This window comes from Equus caballus, chromosome 5 (assembly GCF_041296265.1).
Source record: "Equus caballus isolate H_3958 breed thoroughbred chromosome 5, TB-T2T, whole genome shotgun sequence".
NCBI classification, from domain to species: domain Eukaryota; kingdom Metazoa; phylum Chordata; class Mammalia; order Perissodactyla; family Equidae; genus Equus; species Equus caballus.
In genome coordinates this window covers 32,859,226-32,879,669 of record NC_091688.1, presented here as the reverse complement: position 1 = coordinate 32,879,669, position 20,444 = coordinate 32,859,226, and the positions used below count along the sequence as shown (strand labels likewise).

The 20,444-nt window shown below is 60.2% G+C and overlaps 1 protein-coding gene across 5 annotated transcripts in view; it reads right to left on the bottom strand.

The window, feature by feature from the left end:
* Nucleotides 1–20,444, bottom strand: part of LOC138924051 (neuroblastoma breakpoint family member 6-like) — a 101,736-nt gene that overhangs the window by 11,421 nt on the left and 69,871 nt on the right. For 2 of the 5 annotated variants that reach the window (XM_070266814.1, XM_070266815.1), the window contains 17 exons: nucleotides 19,779–19,993; nucleotides 18,659–18,710; nucleotides 16,972–17,147; nucleotides 15,866–15,920; nucleotides 14,644–14,819; nucleotides 13,538–13,592; nucleotides 12,316–12,491; nucleotides 11,210–11,264; nucleotides 9,988–10,163; nucleotides 8,882–8,936; nucleotides 7,660–7,835; nucleotides 6,554–6,608; nucleotides 5,332–5,507; nucleotides 4,226–4,280; nucleotides 3,004–3,179; nucleotides 1,898–1,952; nucleotides 676–851 (listed from right to left, as the gene is read on the bottom strand). In XM_070266814.1, coding sequence (XP_070122915.1) covers nucleotides 676–851; nucleotides 1,898–1,952; nucleotides 3,004–3,179; nucleotides 4,226–4,280; nucleotides 5,332–5,507; nucleotides 6,554–6,608; nucleotides 7,660–7,835; nucleotides 8,882–8,936; nucleotides 9,988–10,163; nucleotides 11,210–11,264; nucleotides 12,316–12,491; nucleotides 13,538–13,592; nucleotides 14,644–14,819; nucleotides 15,866–15,920; nucleotides 16,972–17,147; nucleotides 18,659–18,710; nucleotides 19,779–19,993 — 2,060 coding nt within the window. The remainder of the gene's footprint in view (nucleotides 1–675; nucleotides 852–1,897; nucleotides 1,953–3,003; nucleotides 3,180–4,225; nucleotides 4,281–5,331; nucleotides 5,508–6,553; nucleotides 6,609–7,659; nucleotides 7,836–8,881; nucleotides 8,937–9,987; nucleotides 10,164–11,209; nucleotides 11,265–12,315; nucleotides 12,492–13,537; nucleotides 13,593–14,643; nucleotides 14,820–15,865; nucleotides 15,921–16,971; nucleotides 17,148–18,658; nucleotides 18,711–19,778; nucleotides 19,994–20,444) is intronic. The other 3 variants (XM_070266818.1, XM_070266819.1, XM_070266816.1) reach the window with 2 other exon arrangements.

Sequence of the window (20,444 nt, the reverse complement as noted above, 5' to 3'; positions counted from 1 at the left end):
ATCGCCTGAGGGGAGAAGGCCGGCTGCACTCTACAAACCCTGGCATCCAGAGGCATCGTCGCCCCCTGCTCCGCAGAAACACTGGCCACCCTGTGGGCTGGGAGAAGGCCAAGGCCTAGGCTCGCACGCGGGAAACACGGGAGCACGGGAAACGGGACAGGTGGCTAGGGGCGTTCTTCCGAGGACTGCTTCGGAAGAGAGGCCAACGTGACGGAGACGGAGAGTGGGGCCCACAAGAGTGAAGCCCGGGAGGCGTCTCGGAGGCAGATGTCCACAAGGAGGCCAGGCGCACGGGGTGGGCCTAGAATCTGGAGGGACACGCCTCAGGCGTGAAAGTTAGAGCACTGAAGGTGCGAGGAGACATTTCACGCCAGCGGGGATGTTTGACAGACACCTGCCCTGGCGCTACGTGCGGCACAGGGGAGCTGAGTTTGTCCTGCCGGCTTTGGGTCCCGTGATGTGTCACTGGGGCCAGGGGCACCTGGGCGCATCCTGGCAAGAAGGAAGGGAGCGCAGCTCCCTCAAGCGTCTCCCGTCTGTGCTTCCAACTCTGTCCTCCAGCCTGATTCCCTTCAATGTGTCTGTCTGCACAGCCCGAGGGCTGGCATGCCAAGGACACCGACCGCCCAGGGAGTCCAGCTGGAGCCTTATCCCCTGCACAGCGGCAATACTCACTGGGGGTGTCTGCCAGGGAGGAGACGGCCAGGCCCTGGAAGCAGAAGACGGCACTGCTCGACTGAGTCCAGCAGGACTCGGACTGGCCGACGTCCGTGGCGCAGGTCCAGGAGTATTCCTCCAGGCACGCTCTCGGGAGCGGAGGCTCGACCGTGGGCGGCACATCCCTGCCGAGCCTGTGGGCGGAGGGAGGGCTCAAGTGGAGACAAGCGGCTTTGGGAAACACACATTCCTAGAGCTGCTTTCCCTGGAAGGTGGAAGGGTCTGCTCACAGAAGAGCAATGGGAAGGGCTCAGCCAGGGAGATCACACAATCCTCCTCTGGCTGGGGACAGGCCGCAGTTGAAGTGGGAACAGGAGAGAGAGCTGGAAAAAGACAGAGACAGAGACAGAGAGGGCCGGGGGGGTGGGGCGCGCAGGGAGAGAGACAGAGAGCGCGAGAGAGCGAGCGATCCAGCGTGAGCCGACGAGAGACAGACAGACAGACACAGACACAGACACAGACACAGAGACAGAGACAGAGACAGAGAGACAGACAGAGAGAGACACAGAGAGAGAGAGGGAGAGAGACAGACACACAGACAGAGACAGAGGAGGAGAGAGCGAGCAGAGCTTGCTCAGAGCACCGAGCAGAAAATGAGCTCTTGAGCAAGGAGGACGAGCGCCTCCACTCCACAAGAGTCATCACACACCCACACACTCAGAGGACCCTAAAGGCGGCGTCAACACTCTTGCATCCAGTTGGTGGAAATGCACAGACAGCTGCCAAGTGAACCCTGCCTGGCTCTGGCACCACTGTCGACTCCTAGAAATCTGGAAGCTGCAAGGTCTGCCTCTCTCCCTACTGGGGCATGATGCGGACTTGGGTCACGAAGGACCGTCTTGGCCGGGAAATAGCCGCCACCGTGGGAACGGCAACCGGGCAGAGGCAGACATGCGTCCTCCGCTGGGTGACAGAAGAAAGAGAGAACGGGAGAGCGCACGCCATCCGCCGACAGATGAGCACACCTCCGGCATCTGACCGCACGTGACCACACTGGAGAGAGATCACGGAATTGGCCCATCCGAGGACCACGGTGAGAAACACAGAGCACTCTGGGAAAGGGACACTTGGCGGTTGCGTGCGTGGGGGAAACGGGGATAGTCAGCGCTCGCTGAACTCCCTCGATCGGAGATGCCCAGATGGCCCCTTCCAATGGAGCCCCGGGATTCTTCTGAGTTACCTGCAACACAGGCCGTCTTGGACGCCCCCGTCGTCCTCCGGATCGGTGTGTTGGCCTGGAAAGAAATTCGCACGGGGCCAGTCACACTAAGCAGATCCCCACTCGACCCTTGGGAATCCAGTGTCCAGTCCCAGCCCAGGGACCTCCACATCCTCAGTGTGACAACGGCAGACGGGAAGAGCAATCTGCCAGGAGAACTCAGGCGGTGTCTCGTGAAAGCGCCGGCCTGGCTTTGCCGAGCCAGCGGGCCGCGTCTCCCCGATCGGGGAGGCCCTCAGCCCAGGATGCTCTCCCGAGTCTGGGAAAACAGCCAAAGAGGCGTGGGGCTCACACCTTCTGGGGCACCAGCCTAAGTGCCCGCTCGCACAAGTGCCGCGCTACTCAGCCTTCTCTGCGCGGGGACGCTAGTTGTGGAGGCTCGAGTCGAGCTCATCGCCTGAGGGGAGAAGGCCGGCTGCACTCTACAAACCCTGGCATCCAGAGGCATCGTCGCCCCCTGCTCCGCAGAAACACTGGCCACCCTGTGGGCTGGGAGAAGGCCAAGGCCTAGGCTCGCACGCGGGAAACACGGGAGCACGGGAAACGGGACAGGTGGCTAGGGGCGTTCTTCCGAGGACTGCTTCGGAAGAGAGGCCAACGTGACGGAGACGGAGAGTGGGGCCCACAAGAGTGAAGCCCGGGAGGCGTCTCGGAGGCAGATGTCCACAAGGAGGCCAGGCGCACGGGGTGGGCCTAGAATCTGGAGGGACACGCCTCAGGCGTGAAAGTTAGAGCACTGAAGGTGCGAGGAGACATTTCACGCCAGCGGGGATGTTTGACAGACACCTGCCCTGGCGCTACGTGCGGCACAGGGGAGCTGAGTTTGTCCTGCCGGCTTTGGGTCCCGTGATGTGTCACTGGGGCCAGGGGCACCTGGGCGCATCCTGGCAAGAAGGAAGGGAGCGCAGCTCCCTCAAGCGTCTCCCGTCTGTGCTTCCAACTCTGTCCTCCAGCCTGATTCCCTTCAATGTGTCTGTCTGCACAGCCCGAGGGCTGGCATGCCAAGGACACCGACCGCCCAGGGAGTCCAGCTGGAGCCTTATCCCCTGCACAGCGGCAATACTCACTGGGGGTGTCTGCCAGGGAGGAGACGGCCAGGCCCTGGAAGCAGAAGACGGCACTGCTCGACTGAGTCCAGCAGGACTCGGACTGGCCGACGTCCGTGGCGCAGGTCCAGGAGTATTCCTCCAGGCACGCTCTCGGGAGCGGAGGCTCGACCGTGGGCGGCACATCCCTGCCGAGCCTGTGGGCGGAGGGAGGGCTCAAGTGGAGACAAGCGGCTTTGGGAAACACACATTCCTAGAGCTGCTTTCCCTGGAAGGTGGAAGGGTCTGCTCACAGAAGAGCAATGGGAAGGGCTCAGCCAGGGAGATCACACAATCCTCCTCTGGCTGGGGACAGGCCGCAGTTGAAGTGGGAACAGGAGAGAGAGCTGGAAAAAGACAGAGACAGAGACAGAGAGGGCCGGGGGGGTGGGGCGCGCAGGGAGAGAGACAGAGAGCGCGAGAGAGCGAGCGATCCAGCGTGAGCCGACGAGAGACAGACAGACAGACACAGACACAGACACAGACACAGAGACAGAGACAGAGACAGAGAGACAGACAGAGAGAGACACAGAGAGAGAGAGGGAGAGAGACAGACACACAGACAGAGACAGAGGAGGAGAGAGCGAGCAGAGCTTGCTCAGAGCACCGAGCAGAAAATGAGCTCTTGAGCAAGGAGGACGAGCGCCTCCACTCCACAAGAGTCATCACACACCCACACACTCAGAGGACCCTAAAGGCGGCGTCAACACTCTTGCATCCAGTTGGTGGAAATGCACAGACAGCTGCCAAGTGAACCCTGCCTGGCTCTGGCACCACTGTCGACTCCTAGAAATCTGGAACCTGCAAGGTCTGCCTCTCTCCCTACTGGGGCATGATGCGGACTTGGGTCACGAAGGACCGTCTTGGCCGGGAAATAGCCGCCACCGTGGGAACGGCAACCGGGCAGAGGCAGACATGCGTCCTCCGCTGGGTGACAGAAGAAAGAGAGAACGGGAGAGCGCACGCCATCCGCCGACAGATGAGCACACCTCCGGCATCTGACCGCACGTGACCACACTGGAGAGAGATCACGGAATTGGCCCATCCGAGGACCACGGTGAGAAACACAGAGCACTCTGGGAAAGGGACACTTGGCGGTTGCGTGCGTGGGGGAAACGGGGATAGTCAGCGCTCGCTGAACTCCCTCGATCGGAGATGCCCAGATGGCCCCTTCCAATGGAGCCCCGGGATTCTTCTGAGTTACCTGCAACACAGGCCGTCTTGGACGCCCCCGTCGTCCTCCGGATCGGTGTGTTGGCCTGGAAAGAAATTCGCACGGGGCCAGTCACACTAAGCAGATCCCCACTCGACCCTTGGGAATCCAGTGTCCAGTCCCAGCCCAGGGACCTCCACATCCTCAGTGTGACAACGGCAGACGGGAAGAGCAATCTGCCAGGAGACCTCAGGCGGTGTCTCGTGAAAGCGCCGGCCTGGCTTTGCCGAGCCAGCGGGCCGCGTCTCCCCGATCGGGGAGGCCCTCAGCCCAGGATGCTCTCCCGAGTCTGGGAAAACAGCCAAAGAGGCGTGGGGCTCACACCTTCTGGGGCACCAGCCTAAGTGCCCGCTCGCACAAGTGCCGCGCTACTCAGCCTTCTCTGCGCGGGGACGCTAGTTGTGGAGGCTCGAGTCGAGCTCATCGCCTGAGGGGAGAAGGCCGGCTGCACTCTACAAACCCTGGCATCCAGAGGCATCGTCGCCCCCTGCTCCGCAGAAACACTGGCCACCCTGTGGGCTGGGAGAAGGCCAAGGCCTAGGCTCGCACGCGGGAAACACGGGAGCACGGGAAACGGGACAGGTGGCTAGGGGCGTTCTTCCGAGGACTGCTTCGGAAGAGAGGCCAACGTGACGGAGACGGAGAGTGGGGCCCACAAGAGTGAAGCCCGGGAGGCGTCTCGGAGGCAGATGTCCACAAGGAGGCCAGGCGCACGGGGTGGGCCTAGAATCTGGAGGGACACGCCTCAGGCGTGAAAGTTAGAGCACTGAAGGTGCGAGGAGACATTTCACGCCAGCGGGGATGTTTGACAGACACCTGCCCTGGCGCTACGTGCGGCACAGGGGAGCTGAGTTTGTCCTGCCGGCTTTGGGTCCCGTGATGTGTCACTGGGGCCAGGGGCACCTGGGCGCATCCTGGCAAGAAGGAAGGGAGCGCAGCTCCCTCAAGCGTCTCCCGTCTGTGCTTCCAACTCTGTCCTCCAGCCTGATTCCCTTCAATGTGTCTGTCTGCACAGCCCGAGGGCTGGCATGCCAAGGACACCGACCGCCCAGGGAGTCCAGCTGGAGCCTTATCCCCTGCACAGCGGCAATACTCACTGGGGGTGTCTGCCAGGGAGGAGACGGCCAGGCCCTGGAAGCAGAAGACGGCACTGCTCGACTGAGTCCAGCAGGACTCGGACTGGCCGACGTCCGTGGCGCAGGTCCAGGAGTATTCCTCCAGGCACGCTCTCGGGAGCGGAGGCTCGACCGTGGGCGGCACATCCCTGCCGAGCCTGTGGGCGGAGGGAGGGCTCAAGTGGAGACAAGCGGCTTTGGGAAACACACATTCCTAGAGCTGCTTTCCCTGGAAGGTGGAAGGGTCTGCTCACAGAAGAGCAATGGGAAGGGCTCAGCCAGGGAGATCACACAATCCTCCTCTGGCTGGGGACAGGCCGCAGTTGAAGTGGGAACAGGAGAGAGAGCTGGAAAAAGACAGAGACAGAGACAGAGAGGGCCGGGGGGGTGGGGCGCGCAGGGAGAGAGACAGAGAGCGCGAGAGAGCGAGCGATCCAGCGTGAGCCGACGAGAGACAGACAGACAGACACAGACACAGACACAGACACAGAGACAGAGACAGAGACAGAGAGACAGACAGAGAGAGACACAGAGAGAGAGAGGGAGAGAGACAGACACACAGACAGAGACAGAGGAGGAGAGAGCGAGCAGAGCTTGCTCAGAGCACCGAGCAGAAAATGAGCTCTTGAGCAAGGAGGACGAGCGCCTCCACTCCACAAGAGTCATCACACACCCACACACTCAGAGGACCCTAAAGGCGGCGTCAACACTCTTGCATCCAGTTGGTGGAAATGCACAGACAGCTGCCAAGTGAACCCTGCCTGGCTCTGGCACCACTGTCGACTCCTAGAAATCTGGAAGCTGCAAGGTCTGCCTCTCTCCCTACTGGGGCATGATGCGGACTTGGGTCACGAAGGACCGTCTTGGCCGGGAAATAGCCGCCACCGTGGGAACGGCAACCGGGCAGAGGCAGACATGCGTCCTCCGCTGGGTGACAGAAGAAAGAGAGAACGGGAGAGCGCACGCCATCCGCCGACAGATGAGCACACCTCCGGCATCTGACCGCACGTGACCACACTGGAGAGAGATCACGGAATTGGCCCATCCGAGGACCACGGTGAGAAACACAGAGCACTCTGGGAAAGGGACACTTGGCGGTTGCGTGCGTGGGGGAAACGGGGATAGTCAGCGCTCGCTGAACTCCCTCGATCGGAGATGCCCAGATGGCCCCTTCCAATGGAGCCCCGGGATTCTTCTGAGTTACCTGCAACACAGGCCGTCTTGGACGCCCCCGTCGTCCTCCGGATCGGTGTGTTGGCCTGGAAAGAAATTCGCACGGGGCCAGTCACACTAAGCAGATCCCCACTCGACCCTTGGGAATCCAGTGTCCAGTCCCAGCCCAGGGACCTCCACATCCTCAGTGTGACAACGGCAGACGGGAAGAGCAATCTGCCAGGAGAACTCAGGCGGTGTCTCGTGAAAGCGCCGGCCTGGCTTTGCCGAGCCAGCGGGCCGCGTCTCCCCGATCGGGGAGGCCCTCAGCCCAGGATGCTCTCCCGAGTCTGGGAAAACAGCCAAAGAGGCGTGGGGCTCACACCTTCTGGGGCACCAGCCTAAGTGCCCGCTCGCACAAGTGCCGCGCTACTCAGCCTTCTCTGCGCGGGGACGCTAGTTGTGGAGGCTCGAGTCGAGCTCATCGCCTGAGGGGAGAAGGCCGGCTGCACTCTACAAACCCTGGCATCCAGAGGCATCGTCGCCCCCTGCTCCGCAGAAACACTGGCCACCCTGTGGGCTGGGAGAAGGCCAAGGCCTAGGCTCGCACGCGGGAAACACGGGAGCACGGGAAACGGGACAGGTGGCTAGGGGCGTTCTTCCGAGGACTGCTTCGGAAGAGAGGCCAACGTGACGGAGACGGAGAGTGGGGCCCACAAGAGTGAAGCCCGGGAGGCGTCTCGGAGGCAGATGTCCACAAGGAGGCCAGGCGCACGGGGTGGGCCTAGAATCTGGAGGGACACGCCTCAGGCGTGAAAGTTAGAGCACTGAAGGTGCGAGGAGACATTTCACGCCAGCGGGGATGTTTGACAGACACCTGCCCTGGCGCTACGTGCGGCACAGGGGAGCTGAGTTTGTCCTGCCGGCTTTGGGTCCCGTGATGTGTCACTGGGGCCAGGGGCACCTGGGCGCATCCTGGCAAGAAGGAAGGGAGCGCAGCTCCCTCAAGCGTCTCCCGTCTGTGCTTCCAACTCTGTCCTCCAGCCTGATTCCCTTCAATGTGTCTGTCTGCACAGCCCGAGGGCTGGCATGCCAAGGACACCGACCGCCCAGGGAGTCCAGCTGGAGCCTTATCCCCTGCACAGCGGCAATACTCACTGGGGGTGTCTGCCAGGGAGGAGACGGCCAGGCCCTGGAAGCAGAAGACGGCACTGCTCGACTGAGTCCAGCAGGACTCGGACTGGCCGACGTCCGTGGCGCAGGTCCAGGAGTATTCCTCCAGGCACGCTCTCGGGAGCGGAGGCTCGACCGTGGGCGGCACATCCCTGCCGAGCCTGTGGGCGGAGGGAGGGCTCAAGTGGAGACAAGCGGCTTTGGGAAACACACATTCCTAGAGCTGCTTTCCCTGGAAGGTGGAAGGGTCTGCTCACAGAAGAGCAATGGGAAGGGCTCAGCCAGGGAGATCACACAATCCTCCTCTGGCTGGGGACAGGCCGCAGTTGAAGTGGGAACAGGAGAGAGAGCTGGAAAAAGACAGAGACAGAGACAGAGAGGGCCGGGGGGGTGGGGCGCGCAGGGAGAGAGACAGAGAGCGCGAGAGAGCGAGCGATCCAGCGTGAGCCGACGAGAGACAGACAGACAGACACAGACACAGACACAGACACAGAGACAGAGACAGAGACAGAGAGACAGACAGAGAGAGACACAGAGAGAGAGAGGGAGAGAGACAGACACACAGACAGAGACAGAGGAGGAGAGAGCGAGCAGAGCTTGCTCAGAGCACCGAGCAGAAAATGAGCTCTTGAGCAAGGAGGACGAGCGCCTCCACTCCACAAGAGTCATCACACACCCACACACTCAGAGGACCCTAAAGGCGGCGTCAACACTCTTGCATCCAGTTGGTGGAAATGCACAGACAGCTGCCAAGTGAACCCTGCCTGGCTCTGGCACCACTGTCGACTCCTAGAAATCTGGAAGCTGCAAGGTCTGCCTCTCTCCCTACTGGGGCATGATGCGGACTTGGGTCACGAAGGACCGTCTTGGCCGGGAAATAGCCGCCACCGTGGGAACGGCAACCGGGCAGAGGCAGACATGCGTCCTCCGCTGGGTGACAGAAGAAAGAGAGAACGGGAGAGCGCACGCCATCCGCCGACAGATGAGCACACCTCCGGCATCTGACCGCACGTGACCACACTGGAGAGAGATCACGGAATTGGCCCATCCGAGGACCACGGTGAGAAACACAGAGCACTCTGGGAAAGGGACACTTGGCGGTTGCGTGCGTGGGGGAAACGGGGATAGTCAGCGCTCGCTGAACTCCCTCGATCGGAGATGCCCAGATGGCCCCTTCCAATGGAGCCCCGGGATTCTTCCGAGTTACCTGCAACACAGGCCGTCTTGGACGCCCCCGTCGTCCTCCGGATCGGTGTGTTGGCCTGGAAAGAAATTCGCACGGGGCCAGTCACACTAAGCAGATCCCCACTCGACCCTTGGGAATCCAGTGTCCAGTCCCAGCCCAGGGACCTCCACATCCTCAGTGTGACAACGGCAGACGGGAAGAGCAATCTGCCAGGAGACCTCAGGCGGTGTCTCGTGAAAGCGCCGGCCTGGCTTTGCCGAGCCAGCGGGCCGCGTCTCCCCGATCGGGGAGGCCCTCAGCCCAGGATGCTCTCCCGAGTCTGGGAAAACAGCCAAAGAGGCGTGGGGCTCACACCTTCTGGGGCACCAGCCTAAGTGCCCGCTCGCACAAGTGCCGCGCTACTCAGCCTTCTCTGCGCGGGGACGCTAGTTGTGGAGGCTCGAGTCGAGCTCATCGCCTGAGGGGAGAAGGCCGGCTGCACTCTACAAACCCTGGCATCCAGAGGCATCGTCGCCCCCTGCTCCGCAGAAACACTGGCCACCCTGTGGGCTGGGAGAAGGCCAAGGCCTAGGCTCGCACGCGGGAAACACGGGAGCACGGGAAACGGGACAGGTGGCTAGGGGCGTTCTTCCGAGGACTGCTTCGGAAGAGAGGCCAACGTGACGGAGACGGAGAGTGGGGCCCACAAGAGTGAAGCCCGGGAGGCGTCTCGGAGGCAGATGTCCACAAGGAGGCCAGGCGCACGGGGTGGGCCTAGAATCTGGAGGGACACGCCTCAGGCGTGAAAGTTAGAGCACTGAAGGTGCGAGGAGACATTTCACGCCAGCGGGGATGTTTGACAGACACCTGCCCTGGCGCTACGTGCGGCACAGGGGAGCTGAGTTTGTCCTGCCGGCTTTGGGTCCCGTGATGTGTCACTGGGGCCAGGGGCACCTGGGCGCATCCTGGCAAGAAGGAAGGGAGCGCAGCTCCCTCAAGCGTCTCCCGTCTGTGCTTCCAACTCTGTCCTCCAGCCTGATTCCCTTCAATGTGTCTGTCTGCACAGCCCGAGGGCTGGCATGCCAAGGACACCGACCGCCCAGGGAGTCCAGCTGGAGCCTTATCCCCTGCACAGCGGCAATACTCACTGGGGGTGTCTGCCAGGGAGGAGACGGCCAGGCCCTGGAAGCAGAAGACGGCACTGCTCGACTGAGTCCAGCAGGACTCGGACTGGCCGACGTCCGTGGCGCAGGTCCAGGAGTATTCCTCCAGGCACGCTCTCGGGAGCGGAGGCTCGACCGTGGGCGGCACATCCCTGCCGAGCCTGTGGGCGGAGGGAGGGCTCAAGTGGAGACAAGCGGCTTTGGGAAACACACATTCCTAGAGCTGCTTTCCCTGGAAGGTGGAAGGGTCTGCTCACAGAAGAGCAATGGGAAGGGCTCAGCCAGGGAGATCACACAATCCTCCTCTGGCTGGGGACAGGCCGCAGTTGAAGTGGGAACAGGAGAGAGAGCTGGAAAAAGACAGAGACAGAGACAGAGAGGGCCGGGGGGGTGGGGCGCGCAGGGAGAGAGACAGAGAGCGCGAGAGAGCGAGCGATCCAGCGTGAGCCGACGAGAGACAGACAGACAGACACAGACACAGACACAGACACAGAGACAGAGACAGAGACAGAGAGACAGACAGAGAGAGACACAGAGAGAGAGAGGGAGAGAGACAGACACACAGACAGAGACAGAGGAGGAGAGAGCGAGCAGAGCTTGCTCAGAGCACCGAGCAGAAAATGAGCTCTTGAGCAAGGAGGACGAGCGCCTCCACTCCACAAGAGTCATCACACACCCACACACTCAGAGGACCCTAAAGGCGGCGTCAACACTCTTGCATCCAGTTGGTGGAAATGCACAGACAGCTGCCAAGTGAACCCTGCCTGGCTCTGGCACCACTGTCGACTCCTAGAAATCTGGAAGCTGCAAGGTCTGCCTCTCTCCCTACTGGGGCATGATGCGGACTTGGGTCACGAAGGACCGTCTTGGCCGGGAAATAGCCGCCACCGTGGGAACGGCAACCGGGCAGAGGCAGACATGCGTCCTCCGCTGGGTGACAGAAGAAAGAGAGAACGGGAGAGCGCACGCCATCCGCCGACAGATGAGCACACCTCCGGCATCTGACCGCACGTGACCACACTGGAGAGAGATCACGGAATTGGCCCATCCGAGGACCACGGTGAGAAACACAGAGCACTCTGGGAAAGGGACACTTGGCGGTTGCGTGCGTGGGGGAAACGGGGATAGTCAGCGCTCGCTGAACTCCCTCGATCGGAGATGCCCAGATGGCCCCTTCCAATGGAGCCCCGGGATTCTTCCGAGTTACCTGCAACACAGGCCGTCTTGGACGCCCCCGTCGTCCTCCGGATCGGTGTGTTGGCCTGGAAAGAAATTCGCACGGGGCCAGTCACACTAAGCAGATCCCCACTCGACCCTTGGGAATCCAGTGTCCAGTCCCAGCCCAGGGACCTCCACATCCTCAGTGTGACAACGGCAGACGGGAAGAGCAATCTGCCAGGAGACCTCAGGCGGTGTCTCGTGAAAGCGCCGGCCTGGCTTTGCCGAGCCAGCGGGCCGCGTCTCCCCGATCGGGGAGGCCCTCAGCCCAGGATGCTCTCCCGAGTCTGGGAAAACAGCCAAAGAGGCGTGGGGCTCACACCTTCTGGGGCACCAGCCTAAGTGCCCGCTCGCACAAGTGCCGCGCTACTCAGCCTTCTCTGCGCGGGGACGCTAGTTGTGGAGGCTCGAGTCGAGCTCATCGCCTGAGGGGAGAAGGCCGGCTGCACTCTACAAACCCTGGCATCCAGAGGCATCGTCGCCCCCTGCTCCGCAGAAACACTGGCCACCCTGTGGGCTGGGAGAAGGCCAAGGCCTAGGCTCGCACGCGGGAAACACGGGAGCACGGGAAACGGGACAGGTGGCTAGGGGCGTTCTTCCGAGGACTGCTTCGGAAGAGAGGCCAACGTGACGGAGACGGAGAGTGGGGCCCACAAGAGTGAAGCCCGGGAGGCGTCTCGGAGGCAGATGTCCACAAGGAGGCCAGGCGCACGGGGTGGGCCTAGAATCTGGAGGGACACGCCTCAGGCGTGAAAGTTAGAGCACTGAAGGTGCGAGGAGACATTTCACGCCAGCGGGGATGTTTGACAGACACCTGCCCTGGCGCTACGTGCGGCACAGGGGAGCTGAGTTTGTCCTGCCGGCTTTGGGTCCCGTGATGTGTCACTGGGGCCAGGGGCACCTGGGCGCATCCTGGCAAGAAGGAAGGGAGCGCAGCTCCCTCAAGCGTCTCCCGTCTGTGCTTCCAACTCTGTCCTCCAGCCTGATTCCCTTCAATGTGTCTGTCTGCACAGCCCGAGGGCTGGCATGCCAAGGACACCGACCGCCCAGGGAGTCCAGCTGGAGCCTTATCCCCTGCACAGCGGCAATACTCACTGGGGGTGTCTGCCAGGGAGGAGACGGCCAGGCCCTGGAAGCAGAAGACGGCACTGCTCGACTGAGTCCAGCAGGACTCGGACTGGCCGACGTCCGTGGCGCAGGTCCAGGAGTATTCCTCCAGGCACGCTCTCGGGAGCGGAGGCTCGACCGTGGGCGGCACATCCCTGCCGAGCCTGTGGGCGGAGGGAGGGCTCAAGTGGAGACAAGCGGCTTTGGGAAACACACATTCCTAGAGCTGCTTTCCCTGGAAGGTGGAAGGGTCTGCTCACAGAAGAGCAATGGGAAGGGCTCAGCCAGGGAGATCACACAATCCTCCTCTGGCTGGGGACAGGCCGCAGTTGAAGTGGGAACAGGAGAGAGAGCTGGAAAAAGACAGAGACAGAGACAGAGAGGGCCGGGGGGGTGGGGCGCGCAGGGAGAGAGACAGAGAGCGCGAGAGAGCGAGCGATCCAGCGTGAGCCGACGAGAGACAGACAGACAGACACAGACACAGACACAGACACAGAGACAGAGACAGAGACAGAGAGACAGACAGAGAGAGACACAGAGAGAGAGAGGGAGAGAGACAGACACACAGACAGAGACAGAGGAGGAGAGAGCGAGCAGAGCTTGCTCAGAGCACCGAGCAGAAAATGAGCTCTTGAGCAAGGAGGACGAGCGCCTCCACTCCACAAGAGTCATCACACACCCACACACTCAGAGGACCCTAAAGGCGGCGTCAACACTCTTGCATCCAGTTGGTGGAAATGCACAGACAGCTGCCAAGTGAACCCTGCCTGGCTCTGGCACCACTGTCGACTCCTAGAAATCTGGAAGCTGCAAGGTCTGCCTCTCTCCCTACTGGGGCATGATGCGGACTTGGGTCACGAAGGACCGTCTTGGCCGGGAAATAGCCGCCACCGTGGGAACGGCAACCGGGCAGAGGCAGACATGCGTCCTCCGCTGGGTGACAGAAGAAAGAGAGAACGGGAGAGCGCACGCCATCCGCCGACAGATGAGCACACCTCCGGCATCTGACCGCACGTGACCACACTGGAGAGAGATCACGGAATTGGCCCATCCGAGGACCACGGTGAGAAACACAGAGCACTCTGGGAAAGGGACACTTGGCGGTTGCGTGCGTGGGGGAAACGGGGATAGTCAGCGCTCGCTGAACTCCCTCGATCGGAGATGCCCAGATGGCCCCTTCCAATGGAGCCCCGGGATTCTTCCGAGTTACCTGCAACACAGGCCGTCTTGGACGCCCCCGTCGTCCTCCGGATCGGTGTGTTGGCCTGGAAAGAAATTCGCACGGGGCCAGTCACACTAAGCAGATCCCCACTCGACCCTTGGGAATCCAGTGTCCAGTCCCAGCCCAGGGACCTCCACATCCTCAGTGTGACAACGGCAGACGGGAAGAGCAATCTGCCAGGAGACCTCAGGCGGTGTCTCGTGAAAGCGCCGGCCTGGCTTTGCCGAGCCAGCGGGCCGCGTCTCCCCGATCGGGGAGGCCCTCAGCCCAGGATGCTCTCCCGAGTCTGGGAAAACAGCCAAAGAGGCGTGGGGCTCACACCTTCTGGGGCACCAGCCTAAGTGCCCGCTCGCACAAGTGCCGCGCTACTCAGCCTTCTCTGCGCGGGGACGCTAGTTGTGGAGGCTCGAGTCGAACTCATCGCCTGAGGGGAGAAGGCCGGCTGCACTCTACAAACCCTGGCATCCAGAGGCATCGTCGCCCCCTGCTCCGCAGAAACACTGGCCACCCTGTGGGCTGGGAGAAGGCCAAGGCCTAGGCTCGCACGCGGGAAACACGGGAGCACGGGAAACGGGACAGGTGGCTAGGGGCGTTCTTCCGAGGACTGCTTCGGAAGAGAGGCCAACGTGACGGAGACGGAGAGTGGGGCCCACAAGAGTGAAGCCCGGGAGGCGTCTCGGAGGCAGATGTCCACAAGGAGGCCAGGCGCACGGGGTGGGCCTAGAATCTGGAGGGACACGCCTCAGGCGTGAAAGTTAGAGCACTGAAGGTGCGAGGAGACATTTCACGCCAGCGGGGATGTTTGACAGACACCTGCCCTGGCGCTACGTGCGGCACAGGGGAGCTGAGTTTGTCCTGCCGGCTTTGGGTCCCGTGATGTGTCACTGGGGCCAGGGGCACCTGGGCGCATCCTGGCAAGAAGGAAGGGAGCGCAGCTCCCTCAAGCGTCTCCCGTCTGTGCTTCCAACTCTGTCCTCCAGCCTGATTCCCTTCAATGTGTCTGTCTGCACAGCCCGAGGGCTGGCATGCCAAGGACACCGACCGCCCAGGGAGTCCAGCTGGAGCCTTATCCCCTGCACAGCGGCAATACTCACTGGGGGTGTCTGCCAGGGAGGAGACGGCCAGGCCCTGGAAGCAGAAGACGGCACTGCTCGACTGAGTCCAGCAGGACTCGGACTGGCCGACGTCCGTGGCGCAGGTCCAGGAGTATTCCTCCAGGCACGCTCTCGGGAGCGGAGGCTCGACCGTGGGCGGCACATCCCTGCCGAGCCTGTGGGCGGAGGGAGGGCTCAAGTGGAGACAAGCGGCTTTGGGAAACACACATTCCTAGAGCTGCTTTCCCTGGAAGGTGGAAGGGTCTGCTCACAGAAGAGCAATGGGAAGGGCTCAGCCAGGGAGATCACACAATCCTCCTCTGGCTGGAGCCAGGCCGCAGTTGAAGTGGGAACAGGAGAGAGAGCTGGAAAAAGACAGAGACAGAGACAGAGAGGGCCGGGGGGGTGGGGCGCGCAGGGAGAGAGACAGAGAGCGCGAGAGAGCGAGCGATCCAGCGTGAGCCGACGAGAGACAGACAGACAGACACAGACACAGACACAGACACAGAGACAGAGACAGAGACAGAGAGACAGACAGAGAGAGACACAGAGAGAGAGAGGGAGAGAGACAGACACACAGACAGAGACAGAGGAGGAGAGAGCGAGCAGAGCTTGCTCAGAGCACCGAGCAGAAAATGAGCTCTTGAGCAAGGAGGACGAGCGCCTCCACTCCACAAGAGTCATCACACACCCACACACTCAGAGGACCCTAAAGGCGGCGTCAACACTCTTGCATCCAGTTGGTGGAAATGCACAGACAGCTGCCAAGTGAACCCTGCCTGGCTCTGGCACCACTGTCGACTCCTAGAAATCTGGAAGCTGCAAGGTCTGCCTCTCTCCCTACTGGGGCATGATGCGGACTTGGGTCACGAAGGACCGTCTTGGCCGGGAAATAGCCGCCACCGTGGGAACGGCAACCGGGCAGAGGCAGACATGCGTCCTCCGCTGGGTGACAGAAGAAAGAGAGAACGGGAGAGCGCACGCCATCCGCCGACAGATGAGCACACCTCCGGCATCTGACCGCACGTGACCACACTGGAGAGAGATCACGGAATTGGCCCATCCGAGGACCACGGTGAGAAACACAGAGCACTCTGGGAAAGGGACACTTGGCGGTTGCGTGCGTGGGGGAAACGGGGATAGTCAGCGCTCGCTGAACTCCCTCGATCGGAGATGCCCAGATGGCCCCTTCCAATGGAGCCCCGGGATTCTTCCGAGTTACCTGCAACACAGGCCGTCTTGGACGCCCCCGTCGTCCTCCGGATCGGTGTGTTGGCCTGGAAAGAAATTCGCACGGGGCCAGTCACACTAAGCAGATCCCCACTCGACCCTTGGGAATCCAGTGTCCAGTCCCAGCCCAGGGACCTCCACATCCTCAGTGTGACAACGGCAGACGGGAAGAGCAATCTGCCAGGAGACCTCAGGCGGTGTCTCGTGAAAGCGCCGGCCTGGCTTTGCCGAGCCAGCGGGCCGCGTCTCCCCGATCGGGGAGGCCCTCAGCCCAGGATGCTCTCCCGAGTCTGGGAAAACAGCCAAAGAGGCGTGGGGCTCACACCTTCTGGGGCACCAGCCTAAGTGCCTGCTCGCACAAGTGCCGCGCTACTCAGCCTTCTCTGCGCGGGGACGCTAGTTGTGGAGGCTCGAGTCGAACTCATCGCCTGAGGGGAGAAGGCCGGCTGCACTCTACAAACCCTGGCATCCAGAGGCATCGTCGCCCCCTGCTCCGCAGAAACACTGGCCACCCTGTGGGCTGGGAGAAGGCCAAGGCCTAGGCTCGCACGCGGGAAACACGGGAGCACGGGAAACGGGACAGGTGGCTAGGGGCGTTCTTCCGAGGACTGCTTCGGAAGAGAGGCCAACGTGACGGAGACGGAGAGTGGGGCCCACAAGAGTGAAGCCCGGGAGGCGTCTCGGAGGCAGATGTCCACAAGGAGGCCAGGCGCACGGGGTGGGCCTAGAATCTGGAGGGACACGCCTCAGGCGTGAAAGTTAGAGCACTGAAGGTGCGAGGAGACATTTCACGCCAGCGGGGATGTTTGACAGACACCTGCCCTGGCGCTACGTGCGGCACAGGGGAGCTGAGTTTGTCCTGCCGGCTTTGGGTCCCGTGATGTGTCACTGGGGCCAGGGGCACCTGGGCGCATCCTGGCAAGAAGGAAGGGAGCGCAGCTCCCTCAAGCGTCTCCCGTCTGTGCTTCCAACTCTGTCCTCCAGCCTGATTCCCTTCAATGTGTCTGTCTGCACAGCCCGAGGGCTGGCATGCCAAGGACACCGACCGCCCAGGGAGTCCAGCTGGAGCCTTATCCCCTGCACAGCGGCAATACTCACTGGGGGTGTCTGCCAGGGAGGAGACGGCCAGGCCCTGGAAGCAGAAGACGGCACTGCTCGACTGAGTCCAGCAGGACTCGGACTGGCCGACGTCCGTGGCGCAGGTCCAGGAGTATTCCTCCAGGCACGCTCTCGGGAGCGGAGGCTCGACCGTGGGCGGCACATCCCTGCCGAGCCTGTGGGCGGAGGGAGGGCTCAAGTGGAGACAAGCGGCTTTGGGAAACACACATTCCTAGAGCTGCTTTCCCTGGAAGGTGGAAGGGTCTGCTCACAGAAGAGCAATGGGAAGGGCTCAGCCAGGGAGATCACACAATCCTCCTCTGGCTGGGGCCAGGCCGCAGTTGAAGTGGGAACAGGAGAGAGAGCTGGAAAAAGACAGAGACAGAGACAGAGAGGGCCGGGGGGGTGGGGCGCGCAGGGAGAGAGGCAGAGAGCGCGAGAGAGCGAGCGATCCAGCGTGAGCCGACGAGAGACAGACAGACAGACACAGACACAGACACAGACACAGAGACAGAGACAGAGACAGAGAGACAGACAGAGAGAGACACAGAGAGAGAGAGGGAGAGAGACAGACACACAGACAGAGACAGAGGAGGAGAGAGCGAGCAGAGCTTGCTCAGAGCACCGAGCAGAAAATGAGCTCTTGAGCAAGGAGGACGAGCGCCTCCACTCCACAAGAGTCATCACACACCCACACACTCAGAGGACCCTAAAGGCGGCGTCAACACTCTTGCATCCAGTTGGTGGAAATGCACAGACAGCTGCCAAGTGAACCCTGCCTGGCTCTGGCACCACTGTCGACTCCCAGAAATCTGGAAGCTGCAAGGTCTGCCTCTCTCCCTACTGGGGCATGATGCGGACTTGGGTCACGAAGGACCGTCTTGGCTGGGAAATAGCCGCCACCGTGGGAACGGCAACCGGGCAGAGGCAGACATGTGTCCCCCGCAGGGTGACAGAAGAAAGAGAGAACGGGAGAGCGCACGCCATCCGCCGACAGATGAGCACACCTCCGGCATCTGACCGCACGTGACCACACTGGAGAGAGATCACGGAATTGGCCCATCCGAGGACCACGGTGAGAAACACAGAGCACTCTGGGTAAGGGACACTTGGCGGTTGTCTGCATGGGGAAATGGGGAGAGCGAGCACTTCCTGATGTCCCTATATCTGAGATCATCATATTTCCCCTTCTAATGAAGTCCCTTCTTGTTTCATTGTATAATCTCCATGATGGTCTGCATTCTATGCTTCCTTCTCTGACTGTTTACAGAACAGGTACATTTTTCTCATCTCACTGCATTTTTGTTGTTTAATGCGGTTAATCATCCCTTTACTTTTTGCACTGCTAGTTTACTTCCCTCCAGAGACCATCATTAATGTGTAGCAGTTAGATATGCGTCTCACCCTGATTTTTGTTGCAGGAGAAAATAGACCTTTTCTCTATGTGCATGATTTCCTAAGGGTGTTGCGTTCTCTTGTGTCAGACTTACAGGTCCATAGAGATGAGTGACATTGAAGTTAACAGAGCCTTTTCCTTGTTGGTTGAGTGAATTAAATCATTACAACCTCCACGTTTCCTTCTCTTGCCTCTGGCACTTGTGACTTTGTTCCCCTCACTTACTGTTCTTTCTGATACTGTCTCCACATTTTCCCCGCCCATTACCGGCACCAGATTATTCATTGTCACCTATGAGTGAGTGTGCCTTGTGTGTTTTCGTCTTCCTTGTCTTCGTTATTCCCTGCAAATAAATTCAGAAATGTCCAGTTAGCTCTTTCCCACTTTAACCTCTATAAACGCAGTGACCTCAACAGCCATAGAGACATAAATATCTGTGCAGGAGTCTGTATGGTCTTGAAGTCCTAGCGCATTGTCTTGAAAGCATTGCCCCAGCATGGATTTCTGATTCATCAGGCGGTGTGTCTGTGATCCACTTGATCACCATCATTGCAGACTCTGCCTGAAATTGGGCAAAAGTTTAAGCTGTCTTTTGTTCCTCATATCACTGGGTACTTGTCCAGCTTCCATCTTGAATTCTGTGACTGCGTGCTCCATTCTGCCACAAATCCTGCCAAAGGCACAGGCCCTATATCCCTTCCCAGCTCTCACAGAGACCCTCGTCTTTTCTCTAAGGAGACAAGAAAGAACCCAAGCCAACATACCTCATCTGGGGACTTTAAGGGCCCTCCAAGTTGGCTTCTGTGTGTTGTGGAGGGAAATTCTCTCTACGGAAAGGTCTCCAGTCTAAACTCTCTACCACCAAGTTCTACCACATCCAGTACCTTGCCCAACCCCACAGAGCGAGGGGCTTGCTTTGTTCTGAAGTGCATTCATAGACATTCCTGCGTTTGATGACTACAGCTACCGTGAACAGATTATTGGATCCATTTTACTGCTGAGGAGATTGATACGGATGAAGTAAAAATCAATCTCTCACCCAGTGTTAGTACCGTCAGCTCTCAGGCTGGAGCCTGGGAATGGCCACCCTTAGTCCAAGGCTCTTTTCACTCAAACAAGCTGCCTCCTGTCACGTCCTCCTTTGTGTCCTCTGACAGTAGGTAGGTACGGCCTCGTACCCTAAAGGTCACAGTCCATCAGGAAGGAAGCTGACACTTGCACCACTATGACCTCCACCCTGGGCATATCTGCTCTCTACGCCCACCTAGCCAGTCCTGGTCCTACCACGGTCCCAAATGCAACATGCAAACTGGGACAGCTTGTCAAAACATTACGAGGGGAGGTGTGGAGGGTCTTGTGAGCCAGGCATCTTGGAGAAGTTCAGTGCAGTGAGGGCCTGTGGCCACCTTACCTGGGCCGAGTATGTGGGCAAGGTGCTTGGCCAGCCTATATCCCTCAGCCAGTTGCTGGCGGAAGCCCTGCCCTTGGTGGTCGTCAGAGCCGTTGTGTGTCAGCAGGTCATTGAGGTGCTGACTCAGCAGGGCCCACACTTCTCGCCCTTCCTGTAACTTGTGCCGCAGATAGGCCAGTTGCTGCTCCTGCTCGTGAATTAGGAGATTGGATTCCCTAAGGTGGGAGAGAAGAGAAAACTTGAGAGTCCAAAGGGATGAGTGACAGATTCTAAAGATTTTCAAGATTTCTGTGAGAACTGCCCCCAAGGAGTCCTCAGAGAATTCTGGCCAATGTGTGGCGACTTGCCTGTGGCAAAGAGAAAGAGGAAGGTAAGTCACAGGTTTCCTCTGTATCAGAGAGAGCTCCCGTCAGATTCCTGGACATCCTACTCATTGTTTCTGCTGTCAACAAAACCAGGTGTCTTCCTAAACCTGTTTTAAAAACGTGTCTCTTCAGTTACCCCCTTCAGCCATGCCCGCTTGTATGTTGAAATACACATGGTGCATTCTGCAGTGAATGGACACAAAGCCAGACACAGAAATGTGCACGAGCACAGCTGGGTTAGCTGGAAAGAACACGAGAATGACAGGATCAAGGAGACAGAATTCTTTAGAAAGAAAACACA